The sequence below is a fragment of the Genypterus blacodes genome, unplaced genomic scaffold (genome assembly GCF_046128005.1).
Source record: "Genypterus blacodes isolate CSIRO-AG114 ecotype Tasmania unplaced genomic scaffold, CSIRO-AGI_Gbla_v1 ptg000030l_1, whole genome shotgun sequence".
NCBI classification, from domain to species: domain Eukaryota; kingdom Metazoa; phylum Chordata; class Actinopteri; order Ophidiiformes; family Ophidiidae; genus Genypterus; species Genypterus blacodes.
In genome coordinates this window covers 2,447,422-2,461,879 of record NW_027466843.1, presented here as the reverse complement: position 1 = coordinate 2,461,879, position 14,458 = coordinate 2,447,422, and the positions used below count along the sequence as shown (strand labels likewise).

General features: G+C 43.5%; 1 protein-coding gene across 1 annotated transcript; it reads left to right on the top strand.

Annotated features, from left to right (window-relative positions):
* The first annotated feature begins 1,064 nt into the window (after positions 1-1,064).
* On the top strand, positions 1,065-11,405 carry fhdc1 (FH2 domain containing 1). The gene is made up of 11 exons (XM_076145732.1): positions 1,065-1,571; positions 2,690-2,751; positions 5,162-5,264; positions 5,439-5,524; positions 5,883-5,983; positions 6,632-6,702; positions 6,875-6,982; positions 7,706-7,776; positions 8,294-8,411; positions 8,842-9,006; positions 9,153-11,405. The coding sequence occupies exons 1-11, from the start codon at positions 1,065-1,067 to the stop codon at positions 11,403-11,405; spliced, it is 3,645 nt and encodes a 1,214-aa protein (XP_076001847.1).
* The last annotated feature ends 3,053 nt before the right edge of the window (positions 11,406-14,458 follow it).

The window sequence follows — 14,458 nt, the reverse complement described above, 5'->3', positions numbered from 1 at the left end:
TGCGTTAAATGAAAGTAGTCCTAATGTTGGAGACTTTTGCCTTTTTGATTGGTTCAGTCTTCATTTGTTTCCATGCAAAAGCTTAAGTCTGCCCACATGGTACGTTTTCACAAGCAAGTCTTTTAAATCCAGTACAACCCAGTGCACTGTAAATGTCAGACTGTGCATGTTCTTCAATGGAACAGGCAAGAGGAGGCAAATTCCCCGAGTAACCAAGTAACAAAGAACTGCAATGTGTGAGTACTGTGTTGGTTTGTGCTGCAGGTGCTTTACATATCAAGATATGTGTCATTTATCAGGGCAACAAAATCATGTCAGGCAAATTTGTAATGTTTGTAATTGATGAAACTTATTTGTGTATTTTGATTATAGATTATTGTACAATGCTTCTGATGATCCTTGCCCCTGTTCTCTTTCTCTCACTGGACATGAAAAGTGTATATGATACTAAACATGTCCAGTTAGATATGTTGTGTGTGTAATCTCTCCGAGCATTACACACCCCACAACCTGACTTCAAAGTCCTTCAAAGAAATCAAATTGGATTTCCCTTATTCTGAGCCCCTTTGACTAGGAACCCCTTCTCTTTTGATCTATCGCACCCCTTAATTTCCCCTAATTTCAGATTGTCCATGACATCATGCATGACTACCTTAGTATAATCCCATCCTGTGTTGTTTTTGTTTCTTCTGTAGCTCCATGGCCATTACTGCCCCCCTCCCTCTTCCTTTGGGAAGTAACCTTCAAAGGCTCTGCTCAGCACGGTGGACGACCAGCTGAGTGATGGAGATGGACCGAATCAAAGGACACACTCCCTTCGTTTTGACTAGATGAAGGGACAACCACACTCCTGGGACAGAAAGGGGACATAGACTGCGCCATCCGTTTTGATCTATGCTCTTCAGAAGTGAAGAAGAAGAGAATCTACTTAACTGAAAATCTTTGAAAAGAAGAAAAGATTGATCATACTTATTGTACAGTTTGTGCACCACTTAATGACTGCGTAGAGTTCATATGCTAACGGCTTATCCCTGGTACCGGGCCCTGCCTCGCAGCGCAGTGTGATGCATGTTATGAGTTGTCCATCCACAACCAATGACACGGAGAGTTGCAGCAGTGAGGGGAGCAGTTGCACCACTTCTTCCATCACCACCTCTGACCCCTCCTCTATGTCTGGCCACTCTCACTCCACCTTGCCTTCCCTCAGTGAAACCCCCGATACCTCTCAGCACGATGCACCCCCGCCACCTCCCCTACCGCCCCCACCTCCTGGGGCACCGCCACCCCCGCCTCCTCCGCCAGCCATGTTTCCCAACCACAATCTGCGGAAGAAGCGGCGCGTACGCAGTTTCTTCTGGAAGACAATCCCAGAGGAGAAGGTACGCGGAAAGCCCAACATCTGGACCATGGCGGTGCGGCAGCAGCATTACCAGATCGATGTTCGCTCAGTGGAGGAGTTGTTCGGACAGCAGGAGGAGGTGGGGATGGGCACACGTGGGGCAGTGCAGACAGCTGGATCCTCAACCAGTGTCTCTAGGATTCGCTCCTTCAAGGAAAGCAACAAGGATGGGGTGAGTGGCCGGCATCATTGTGTTACTATATTGTCATCTAAAATATTTTCAGCTTTGTTTACTGACAATATGGAAGCTGTATTATGCCTGAAACATGACAAAATAAACCGGGACCAAACCTCCCCAGGACCAATGGGGGGCAATTCTGGTACAGTAGCCAGTCTGTGACAGCCTCGGACCTTGAGTGCCTCTTTTTACAATTAATATTTCCTTAGCATTACAGATCAACATTATTCAAAATAATATTTTATACAAGCAAATCAAAGCCTAACTGTACTTTACAGCTCACATACTACATGTCCCAGGTTCAAAGCTGAACAATGCCTCATAAGTACACTAGTTAAGCACATGTGAAGTATTTCTTTAGGGGACTACTTAGGTAATGGTGCTAAATTACGCCTTTTCTTTACTTTATAGAAAATGACAAAAAATCAGGTTCATAGTACAAAAGGGGGGGATTCTTCATTGTGAACTGCTGGAAAACAACATGTGATGTGTAAAGAAGACGAGCGTGAGACATTCATGTCACACAGCAACTCCCCTCTGTGTTCCCTCAAAGGACTGAGTGTACTTAGTAACCCTCCATACTCCATTGGGGGTTCAGACACAGTAAAAGCACCTTGTGTGCACGGAAGTAGACCTAGTGCAAGTGTATGCTTGTCTTTACATCACATATATTGTTCTGTACCTTTAACATGTTCATGTTTTATAGCCATTTTACCTGTAAGTCCATGTGGTTATATAATAGTAAATACATGAGTGGTTTCTTTACTCACCTGTCCTCATCTTGTTTAATTCATCCCACAAATGTCCTTTAATGCTTTCGTTAAAAGCTATAAGGAGGCATTGAGTGGGAGTCATTTTAAGAACTCACTGTACGGTCGCCTTTGAAAAGAAGGCAATACAAGCCATTGTTCCTGAGGAAGGTGGTACTACAAGTGTGGCCTGGTGGAATTTCAGTTGTGGTATAGAGTGACTGTTTGAGACTAAGGGTTATGTCATGGTGCAGGTGTTAAAAGTGTATATGTGAATATATCTGACTGGAGGAGTGTGTTCTTGTGTTTAAAGACTGCAGCTAATGACCACAACAAATTCAAATTGTCTTTCACCTGTTTCAGATCAGCATCCTGGACTCCAAGAGGGCGATGAATGTAGGAATTTTCCTTAAGCAGTTCAAGAAGTAAGTCTTTCACTCGCTACCTGAGGGAGGGACCGTTTAGATAGCAGAGAGGGTTTTTATGATCTGAAGCCGATGTCAAACGTGTTAAGAGTATTGCGCACTTTCTGCCATCACACACCTCCAGCTCTGAGTGAGCTGTGTGAGGAGAGGGGGAATTAATGGATACTATTTGGCAGAGACTTTGTCTTCTTAGGTTTCTGCCAGTATAAGTCTAACTCTGCTTGTGATCCAATTCTGGCCATAAGCAAACTAAGTGTGCCAGTACAAGTAAGCACCATGAGACAAGACTAAGTAACGAGCTATTCAGCCTTCAGACTGTTTTTGGTTTTGCAGATGAAACACTTTTTGTAATCTTGAGGCAATGGAACTTGAGACAAAGATCAAAGTGGATAAGAGTGATGATTCAGAATAGCAGAAAATTGGCTTTATTTCCAACTTGACAGCCCACAGTGGTCTTTTCTAGCTTTTAGTGTTTCATGCTATTATCTGACATGTCTGAGAGATCCAACCTCCAATGTCAAAACAATCTGATGGTACCTTGAAAATGTTCTCCTTATGGGATGGCCTAACTCAGGAATTATCCATTCAAAGCCTTTATAGTAATTGCTGGTTGGCATCAACATCTATGTCATCAAGTCCAATGCTTTTATTTGATCCCCGATCCTAATGTGATCAATCAATCCTGTCCAGAGCCCTTATTGCAGGAGTGATGAGCAAGGAAACAGAAGACCTTTGTCTGTTGTCAGACAGATCTGCTACAGCTGAACTCAGGTGTATGTAGACGTAGACCCATAGTGTCGTAGACTTTACTTCGTCTAAGTCATCAACTGGTTAAAATGTCGCATGGACATGTGTTCAGTGTCGATCTGAATGATACAGAACTATAAAACAACAAATGAAACTCTTCAAATATAAAACATCCCAAGTGGTAAAGTCCACTGAGGACTGGCTGTGTTTGTGTGGTAATATCTACGTGTGTTTCCCATTATAACACAACAATAGCTGCTCTGTGGAATTTTGTCTTATCTTATCATATTAAGAGTTATAATTGCAATGACAGGAGAATATTTCACATTGTTAAAGTGGCTTTGAGCCTCTCTGTCATTTTAGCTGACTCACTCTGTCTTCCCTCACTTGCTGTGCTCATGGATTTGTCTACAGTGTCATGACCTCTTCACTGCATTGCAGGGCTAAAGTGTCTACATGAACACATTCACCATGCTTTTCATCAAATCAATTAGTTGAAACTTACTGTAATATTAAGCATTCCATTTTATTTCTTTTTTACCCTGACCATTAGCTTTTTTATTACTATTATTACAACGAATGACTTACTGATTACTCCATCTGTCATTATTTGCTAATGTGAAACTGATCCAGCTGTGCTGCTGTCGTCAGTACTTCAGTACGTCCGCACTTCAGATCGCGCTTGAGGAAGGAATAAAACCATCTGTCCTCTGCTCGTTTCCTTGCATGTTTTGCTCAAATCTGTAGTAAAGCAGGGATTGAGGGAAATGTGGAAGAGCTTCATAACATGACAATGAAAATGACAATTGTTTTGAATTTCGGGAAATCTCAAAGAAGTGTATACAAACTTCACGCTGTGTTACATAAGTACTCTGTAGCAGAGTGTGATAGGTGTGTGTTTGCATGATGGTGTATTTGCATGGCCACCCACAGTATTTTAATGGTATTTGACTGTCGTAGGAGTCAGTATTATACACAGGCAGGACGGAATGCAGCTTGTGGCGTCATCACAGTCAGCTGACATGTTGATAATGCCTTATACCGACATATCCAATGCACACACTCTGTCCTCACCTAACCCTAACTGTTTTACATTGGTTTTCACAAATACTGACTTAACCTGGTAATTAACCTGGCAATACAATAACAACAACAACACAAACACCCTCAAAAATGATAGCAAGCATAAGTCGAACATTGGCTTGTATTTAATTGTAGGTTGAAGGATTTCTTACAGTATGTTATGTACAGACTTGTTGTGTTCCAGTGGTTCTGACCTGAGCCCTGTCTGAAGTAGCAAGACATAACCGAAAATACACAATGACCTGGTTTAGTGGGTTTCTGGTGCACATGCAGGGTTTATGCTTGCAAGTGAGCTCTGTGATTTGGAGATCTGCACTTTATATTAAAGCACAACATTAAGAGTCTTTTTGATTTTTTGCACATTGAGTTTTGCTTGACAATCAATTGTAAAACCTGGAACAAAGCAATGAGGAAAGATGTGTGTCAGCTTCTGTTTACCTGGGTTAGTACAAAGCTGAAGAAATCCTTTCAATGTCGGAGCCAGCTTGTGAATAAATCCACACACAGCTGGATTTGAGCACTGAAAGAGAACACCTGTGCTATTTACCATTGAACGTCACTCAAGTGAGCTGTCTCGCAGGTCTAATCACACCATTGTGGAAGACATACGACAAGGAAGAGGCGAGATCTACGGAGCGGAGCTGCTCAAAGACCTGGTGAAGCTCCTACCCGACACAGACGAGGTCCGTATTTGTGCATGTGTGTGTGCTAAGAACACTGTTTTCTTTCACTTTTGAATGGCAGCGGATTTTGAATGAAACACCAGAACATGACAGGTGAAAAGGTGCTGATGATGCTTAAAGACTTTGAACATGGATAGCAGAGTTTAACTTCCTCTTCCTTTATTTTCTCCGCAGGTCAAGAAGCTTAAGGCTTTTAAAGGCGACCCAAACAAGCTGTCACTTGTCGATTCCTTTATGTACCTCTTGATCCAGGTGCCACGGTGAGTTGATTTCAGTGGAAGTGTGTGTAGTTTCTGTCTATTGAAGTACTTGCCAATGGAAGATAAAGTGACACAGGTTACATTCATGAGAGTTTTGCACAGATTATTCAGCTGAACTTCAGTCTTACCTGCACTGCTGCTGGGAGTCACATGTTCAAACGTCCTGATAAATGTTTTTTTCACATTTTCACAGCTCTCTGTCCATCCAGCCTAACATAAATGCCCCGCTGTTTCTCATTTATCATCCCAACCATGATAGTGAAAAAGGCCAATAAAGGATGGAGTTATTTTCTGCTCAGCATCATCTTAAGACTTAATCATAGATAATGTGTTGTTGTTTTGTGCCCATATACTACAGCTTTGAGGTACGAATCGAGGCCATGGTTCTCCGCGCGGAGTTCTCTCCATCCGGTGCTGTGATGAGTCATGAGATAGATGTTGTCCGAGTAGCCACTAAAGGTAATAGCACACGGGCACTGCTACACACGGTCACACACGGTCATATGCGCTTAGGCAGGTGACCCAGATATTTGAGCTGTGCGCGGTGGGGAACAAAAACTAGGAACGTCACCTGAGAGGAGGCCGAGGAAAGAATGAGCAGGAGAATCAAAACTGTTTCATATTTGAATGATATTACAACAAAGTTATAGTGATTTATGGAGTGTAGTAGAATTTTGTTTTCCAGAGTAAAGTTTTGCAGTCTTTAATGCAGTTCAGCCTCTCTGTGGTTTTAGCTGACTCATGCTGTCTTCACACTTGCTGTGCTTATGGATTTTCCTACAGTACCATGACCCCTTCACTGCATTGCAGGACTAAACTGTCACTGAAATGTTACAGGGACAAATTGAGTGTGCTTTCTTATCAGATCAGCAAATTGAAGCTTTTTGCCGTACTTGGCCAATGCAGAATTTGGCAAAAAGCTTTATATTCTGTGACCATTTTCTCTCACATTAAATACTGTAAGAATTAAATAATCACTGAAACTGTTCTAAATGTTACTCCCTCTGTTTCTAACTGCTGATAGCTGTCTGTGCAGTGTGACAAATGAAAGTAAGATGGTACACAATGGGATTCTCTAATCGTGTTTGCATTGATCCCATCTGATAGAGCTGATGAGCTGCGAGGAGCTTCATGCTATTTTGCATCTGGTGTTGCAGGCTGGAAACATCATGAATGCTGTAAGTCCATGAGTCTTTGTCTCTTAGATTTCCTCTCCTGCGTCTATATTCACTCCTCTAAAATCCTTTTAATCCTTTATCTTCTTTAGTTCTTTTGTCCTTTCCTTGTCTCTTTTTTCTCCTCTCCTACCAATCTGATCTAATGGATCGCTTGTGCTCCTGTGGTCCTTAGGGTGGATATGCAGGCAATGCTGTTGGATTTAAGCTCTCATCTCTCCTTTCATTGGCTGACACCAAAGCCAACAAACCAGGGATGAACCTGCTCCACTTTGTTGCCATGGTTAGTATAAATCTTTGTACAACAAAGCCAGTACAACATCAGATATCAGGGCTTCAAATCTACTTCCAAGTAGAATCAACACTTCTCTGGCACAGTGTCAACTATACATACTGTATGTATTATGTTAGTTTCACTATAAGTAGTAGGCAGTTGTGTTTGGTTGCAATTCACTGAGCAGATGTTCATGAGGAGCTGTTTATAGTTTTACATTAAAAGGTAATAATACTAGGTTCAGTAGTGTTCCTGAAACACACATTTCATTAAATTGAAAATGAATTGAAATGATATGCAGTTGTAATTGTTTTGGGTTGAATGTACAGATATGTGTTTTATTCTATGAATATTTAATGTTAGAACGTCTTTGGTCCACCTGATTTCTCGGCCCTGATTTCTACAATTAAATCACACAAAACAACAAATGTGGGAACGTAATCAAAACAAATGTGACACGTTTTTCAGTGCATAATACACAAGGAATAGTTATTTCACCAAATAAAGTATTTTTTAGCAGTGGTGTTTGAGTATAGAAGGTCTAGAGACTCTTTACTAGATGGAATCCATCTTACAGGAGGGCAGCAAGACAGCAGATGGTGACAGGAAGTAGAATAGTGTGACCAGCCAAGCAGTTACATAACCAAACAGGTAGTAGTCCTTCACAGAGCCGCGATGGCACAATAATTTGGATGTCATTTTAAAAGTCACTCTCTCTCTCTCTCTCCATAGGAGGCAAAGAAAAAAGACGAGAAGCTGCTCAAGTTTCCAGAGAAACTCCAGGATGTCCAGAGTGCAGCCAGGTAAGCAATTCCTTCCCAAAGCAACCGCCTCCCGTTAGGCAAAGTGATAGCAAAAAGTTCATTCCCGTCAGTTTGATGTTTTCTGAATTATATAAAATTAATTTTCCTAAATTCGGACTCAAAAACCACATTTATTGAAGCTGTTATCTTGAGCAGTGCTTTGTGACTGCTGTTCAGAATGCAGCGTGGCTCTGGTGGCTGTCAGGCTCTGTCAGTTTTACAAGGACATGTTTGCATGGCGAGAGTTACATCTTCCCTTAGGATATGCAAACGTTGTGCTCCTCCTTGACTCTGCCTCACCCACAGCAGCTCCATCGCCATCTTTTTTCTTAAATCTCACTCTCACATTGTTTTGGGTCACTTGTTCAGCCATTTGATTGGTTTAATTGTGACAGTTCATACCCCCTCCATCTTTACTCGCCCACAGTCTGGTTCATCCCACTGAATATTGCCTCTTTAAGCATGTATGAGCACATGACAGTGACCTGTGTGCCTCTTCTCGAATGTTCCCTCACAGAATCTCAGTGGAAAACATTGAGCTGGAGTTCTCCTCCTTATATGTTCGGATCAAATCCCTGGAGGAGAAGATTCAAGGAGACGAGGACCTACTGCAGCAGCTGGAGCCTTTTCTTCAGGTGGGGCTGGTGTTAAGACAAAGTCAGACTTTCCATGTCCACATAGCTGGGGTTGGCCGCTAGGGTCCACTAGGCGTACAATTCCTCAAAGGTGTGTGCAGGCAGAAGTGGTAGTAAGAAAAAATCAGAAGGATAAAGGAGTGATATCAATTGTTTCCACAGTCAGCTGCTCTCTGGCTTCATTAAACACTTGGGCATATTTTGTTTCCTCCCCGTGCTCCGGTTTCCTCCCACAGCCCAAACACATGCAGGTCAGGTGAACTGGAAACTCTAAATCACTCTGAATGTGTGAATGAATTTGTCTGTGCCCCGTTCAGTCCTAAAGTATGAATTGGCCTTTAGTCATGTATGTTTCTTGTACTGCTGAATCAGACGCCCATACAAGAGCCAAAGATTCTAAAACAATTTTGTGTTTCATGTCCCGTGGTAGAGTTCCACAAGTACGCTTCAGGACCTGAAGAGACGCAGGCTGGATCTGCGTAAGGAGGGAAACACCCTCATTGATTTCTTTTGTGAAGACAAAGACACCTTCAAACTGGATGAGTGCTTCCGCATCTTTCAAGACTTCTGCATCAAGTTCAAGAAAGCTGTTAAGGTTAGTTCTGATTCAAGAGATTTAAACAACCGCAATGTTTTGAGTTTAAGGAAAGGAATGATGCCTTAGCCAGTGTCCGTTCGGTTCTGTTGGGTTCTGGTTGTAAAGACTTCATTTTGTCTCACAATGCATTCCACATATTTTAGGATAATTTGGACCGTGAGCTGAAGGAGGCAGCCAGACAGCGACGCCTGAGAGAGCTGGAGGAAAAGCGTTTATCGTGGTCAGATGTTGATCAGAGCAGAGGATTCGGGCGGAGCAGCAGTGAGAATGATGTGGAAATGCTCACCAAGGAAGGCCTGCTCGACTTCTTCCAGCAGAGGTCTCAGAGTCCACACAGCCCACTGGGACGTTCAGCCAGCGCCCGTCGCCACCGCCACGCCGTGACCTCCATAGCAGATCGCGACCTCAAAGGCTACCTGGGGGTATTTGAAGGCACTGAGAATGTCACGGACCGCTCTAAGTTTAACAGCCTGCCTCGTCCAGGCCGCCCCAACCAGCGGAAGACTCAACCCTGGCTCTTATTCCAGGATGACAACCGTGAGCTGGGATGCGACAGACGTGTGGCAGCGACATCGCCACATGCAGAAACAGAACCTATTAGTCCACTGGCCAGGTTTTCTTACACAGGGTTAAATGATAATGAAGATCCATACAATCATCACAAAAACAACAATCATTTCTCATCTGTGTCGGAGGGCAGTGTTCTTCCTCAGTCCTTCTGTGTCTTTCAGAAGCCGGCCCCTCTGCCCAACCCAACAATTACAAGCCACATGAATGTCAGTGTGGAGAAACATACTCTAGTTCCCGGTCCTCAAGCCTTTGACCTCCCCTCCCCAAACAATAACAGCAATCACGTGCACTTTGTCAGCCATGGCGATACCGTGGTGAGGGATTTAGAAAGAGAGAAAGACTTACCCCCCGCAAATCTGGACAATCTTCCAGGTGATAAATTCTTAGAAAGGAGGTCAGATCCTGAAGCATTGTGGGAAGGGCGAGTAGATCCTGCCCCCCAGACTGAGGCTTCTCTAGAGAGAGAGAGAGAAGAGGACAACAACAGCACAGTGTCGTCAACAACCTGCGATACCCCTCTGCCTCTAGATACCTCAGTATCAGGTAAGAAGCCAACGTTTTATATACTAGACTGCACCGAAGCCGACTGCTCTGTTATTTTGGATTACTCTGATGTGGAAAGCTCACCTCTCCTGAAAGAAGGACCGGCGTCGGATTTAAGCACCAGCGACTACAGTAACGTCCTGGAGAGCCTGCAGGATCAGAGCTCTCTCTCCTCCAATTTGGAGTCCAGGTCGACAAATGACAAGTCTGTTTCACCTTCAACCAATGAACTTTTAGTACCAGGATCTGTGGATCAAGCATCCATCTGGACCCCATCTGCACCCACAGAAGAGTGGGAAACAGAAAGCTGTGACACTGCTGAAGGAAAACAGGCAGCAGGGAAAGAGGCACAGAAAAGCCTTCGAAAAAACATTCACACCAAGAACAAAGCCACCAAACCCTCCAAGCCCAGTGGAAGTCACAATGTGCGACCGCTGACCAACAGTGAGAGCCAGGGCATGCGGAAAGTCGTGCCCATCACTAGACTTGTCAGATCAGGCAACAGCAGAAGAACAGAGAGATCTCCGGTGCATGGCGGCGAAGATTCACGCCGGCCTCTCCGTGATCAGAGCACCCCAGCCAGAGGAAGGACTGAGAGGACCGCCAGGCCCCCCCGACACTCCAGCCTCCCCCCTGATGAGTCAAAAGCCCAGCGAGGAGGTGGCCACACCAGCAGCAGTGCTAGATGGGCTCGTGACGCTACACCGAGAAAATCTACTATCCACAAGCCCAGCGCCAAACCCCTTAGGAACATCCCAAAGGCTCCACCCGAAGAGAAGATGTGCCGCTCCACCCTGAGAGCCCTGGCTCAGGCTCAGGCCCAGGCCCAGGCCCAGGCCCAGACGGGGGCATCCTCCGTGAACAGCCCTTCACAAACACCGGGCACTAAGACCGGCTCAAAAGTGCCCAGCTTTGCCCGTAACACCGTAGCTTCCTCCACCAGGAAAAAGAAGGAGCTCGCCCCCCCATCTGTCCCCTCCACGCCTTCACGCAGCGCCTCGCTCATGGGTCGGCAAGGCTCAGCTAAGCCCAGCAGAGTTTCATCTGCAGTTCACACTACGGCTGCAGGTGGGCAGCACTCTCACAGCGAGGAGCGACCTCAAGGGACCAACCCGCGGCGGGTGCAAAGTGTGAGGGCGAGCAGTCGCAGCGCACACAGGAGCGACACTCCACCGCCACCTGCAACGCGGGAGGAGAATCCTAAGAACGGCTTTTCTGACAAGTCCGTCCAGTCCAAAGACTCTGTGACATCCACCAGAAACTCCAAACCTACCTGGAAGTAAAACTGGAAATAGCAGAAACTGGGAAGGAGAAGGAGAAGGAGAACTTCTTTCTGTTTTTTTAAATGTATATTTGCGCTCCTTCGCCGTGTACAGAACTTTATCCTACCGTATGTTGCTAAAGACTGGACTCTGATCAGAATAACATAAGCTATCTCACCTCAAACATGTAATATATCAGGTTTAGGATTGGCAAAGACCAAGATGCAATGTGTTCCAGGTGCGTTCCTACAGAAACTCATGTAGTTGTAGAGGCGGAGGGTTACACTAACAAATGGCAAAGCACTGTTTAACACAGGAACCTTTTGCCTGCTTAGCTTCCTGTGTGTGTGTGTGTGTGCTCGCATCTGTCTGTCTGCGAACACACAGATAATATAATGCTGCTAATTAGCTCTGATAATTGAACGCTGAGTTTTCCGTGTCCTTTTTTTATTCAGGGCTCTAATGTTACCTTGCTGCTGTGATGCTTTTCCTTTCTGTTGCCTCCTCCCGTTAGAGCTTTGTCTGATTTCAGGTTCCTACGGTTTCCTTTTTGTTTGATACCTCAGAACAATCGCAGTGGCCTTTTACACAGCAGAAGATGTAGAATGTGTTCATTTGGCTCTGCATGATAAAAATAGTAAATGAAACCTGGTACATTTGTTTTAAAAGAGCTGTAATCTTGCTTTTTTTTCTACAAGAACTGGGTATATTATGGAACTATGATATCTAGAGTCACTTAAACTATACACCAGTGTACACCAACTGTGGTACTTCCCCAAACCTTTTTCTATGTATGTATTCGTAGGTTGTACAATATTTTAGAACCCCTCCATAATATCGTGGAGTCGACGTGCATGTAGGAAATGTTCCCTGTACACATAGACTAGTACGAGATCAACGCTAATGCTATGAAGAAAGCATTGAATAGCTCCGTCTGAACTGGATAACACTGGATATGTTTCACTTGTGAATGTTTTGACGGTGTAATCTTCACCTGGTGTTTCTACAGCGAATGTAATCGTCTTCTTCTAGTCTCGGCCTGCACCTTTAACCTTCAAACACAAAGCCCTGATCGGTCATTATTCATCCATATTGACCATTTCACACCACTTGCCTTTCAAACTGCATTGTGTCATTGCCTCGATGGCATTGACACATCACAGTGTATTGCCTTAAAGCTTGATGTAGCTCCGCCCTCACCAGTCAATTCCTCCATTGAGTAGATAGACGACCTGTCCTTACATTCCATCACATCTTATTGAGATTGTGACTCGGTTGCTTAGTGATTCACCTTGTAAATAATGTAAAGACATAGTATTTTTCTATCATTATGTTTACACAACATTAAAAATGAAGGGTGAGAAAAAAGTGATGACTGACACGATGAAAGAGTGAATTATGGTTGAGTTGATTCTTTTGAAGGTCCCTTGGTCAACAGAAGTGATAAGCATCCGCATTTCCCGTAGATGCTGAAAGGCGTAATGTGCACCAGCCCACAGTGTGTGTGTGTCGGTGTGTTGTGGGCGTCCTTCCTGCTCGCTCTCATGCAAATTGAGTTGAAGAAGTGATGACTAAATGTCATGACACACTGCATTTACATGTCAACGCCACGCAGCTTCAATGTTTCAAACCCATTCCTATAGCCTGTAAACTGTGGCTATCATCTTAAGGATTGTTGGAAATGAGTGACCCAACCACATCTGAACCCAATCTCTGTCATTCTTCTTATAAACGATAGCCTATAAAATAAAAGCAGTACCCAATTATTAAATCTCTTGAGCATTAAAAATGGTCTCTCTCCAGACCTTACTTAAGGAGATGCACGTTTTTTATATTTAAATTACGAATAGGGTTATTCAAAAGGAAACACAATCCCCATTGTGTACCTTTGTGTACAGAGGAGCTTTTAGAGCTTCTATGGTGTTGAACAGGACATAATTTATACATCTCAACCTCCTTTGTCTGAGCCTCAATGCCCCCTGCTGCCATGTGTTTTAAGAGCCTACAGCCCTACAATGGGTGGCCTTTACATTATGTGTGACTGGCTTACAACAGCCTGGCTGACGTGGAGTTTGAATACTTAGTTGCCCTTCAACCACTTCCTTGTTATGGGATGGTCGCTGTGGTAACGTGGTCTAAAGGAAAAAGATTGCACACAGACCAGACGGCACCTAGTGGATTCAAGGAAAAATATCAGTCGGTCCACTTACTACCTAACCATATCCAAAAGCCTGGAATATATTCTTCTGAGTGAATATGTTACAGTTTGTATTGTATTCCTGAATTCACTTCCACAAAACAAGACATTTGCACCTGTATAGGCAGCATATCTTTTGTTCACCAGAAGGAATGACTGATTAGAGTGTTTTTCCCTCCCTTATATTCAGTTTCATTTTATGTTTACTGTATTCTTATGTGACTTTTTGCAATGAGAATCTTCACACCTGAGGCAAAAAGGTGCTCAACCGTCTGCTTGGCCGTTTACAGTCTAAACAAGTCTCACACTGAAAAACGAGACGATCACGATGTGGAATAAGAGATGGTCTTTGATCGTTAGACCGCAGGGCTGCATATTGTAATGTTAGTCTACTGCAGTTTATATTTCTGGTGATGATATCAAAGAAATCAATAAAACCATGTGTTGCTGTGTTACCCTAAGACTTGTTGGGTGTCTTGCTATTGACAGTGAGCCCTGTGCAGTGTTGAAAGAGATTTTAATTGCAAGTTCTAAATCGTAAGCACCCTAAAATATCGATATTCATGCTAGATAACTCACATTAAATTATGTGGAATGCTGCTTATTGAGGAAGGAATGAAAACAACTTAAATAAAAACACATTTTCTCATTTGGATCATTGTCATTTCTGCATATGACTTGAATATGACTTAAACTGTTTTTTTTTAATTTCATTACACGAAATAATTGAGAATTTTTCCAGAGAAGGTCAATTTTGCAATTTATACATTAATCAAGGAAAATGCATTTACACAACAAATCAGCACACAACTCTTTTTAGCAGATCAAGGCTTAAATGAACCACTAGATGGCAGTAGAGCATCTCATGTTTCGCATA

Coding starts and splice junctions, on each gene's coding strand:
- fhdc1 (XM_076145732.1), top strand. CDS start 1,065: ATGCATGTTATGAGTTGTCCATCCACAACCAATGACACGGAGAGTTGC. Junction 2,752..5,161: donor TTCCTTAAGCAGTTCAAGAA/GTAAGTCTTTCA, acceptor GCTGTCTCGCAG/GTCTAATCACACCATTGTGG. Junction 8,412..8,841: donor AGCTGGAGCCTTTTCTTCAG/GTGGGGCTGGTG, acceptor GTCCCGTGGTAG/AGTTCCACAAGTACGCTTCA.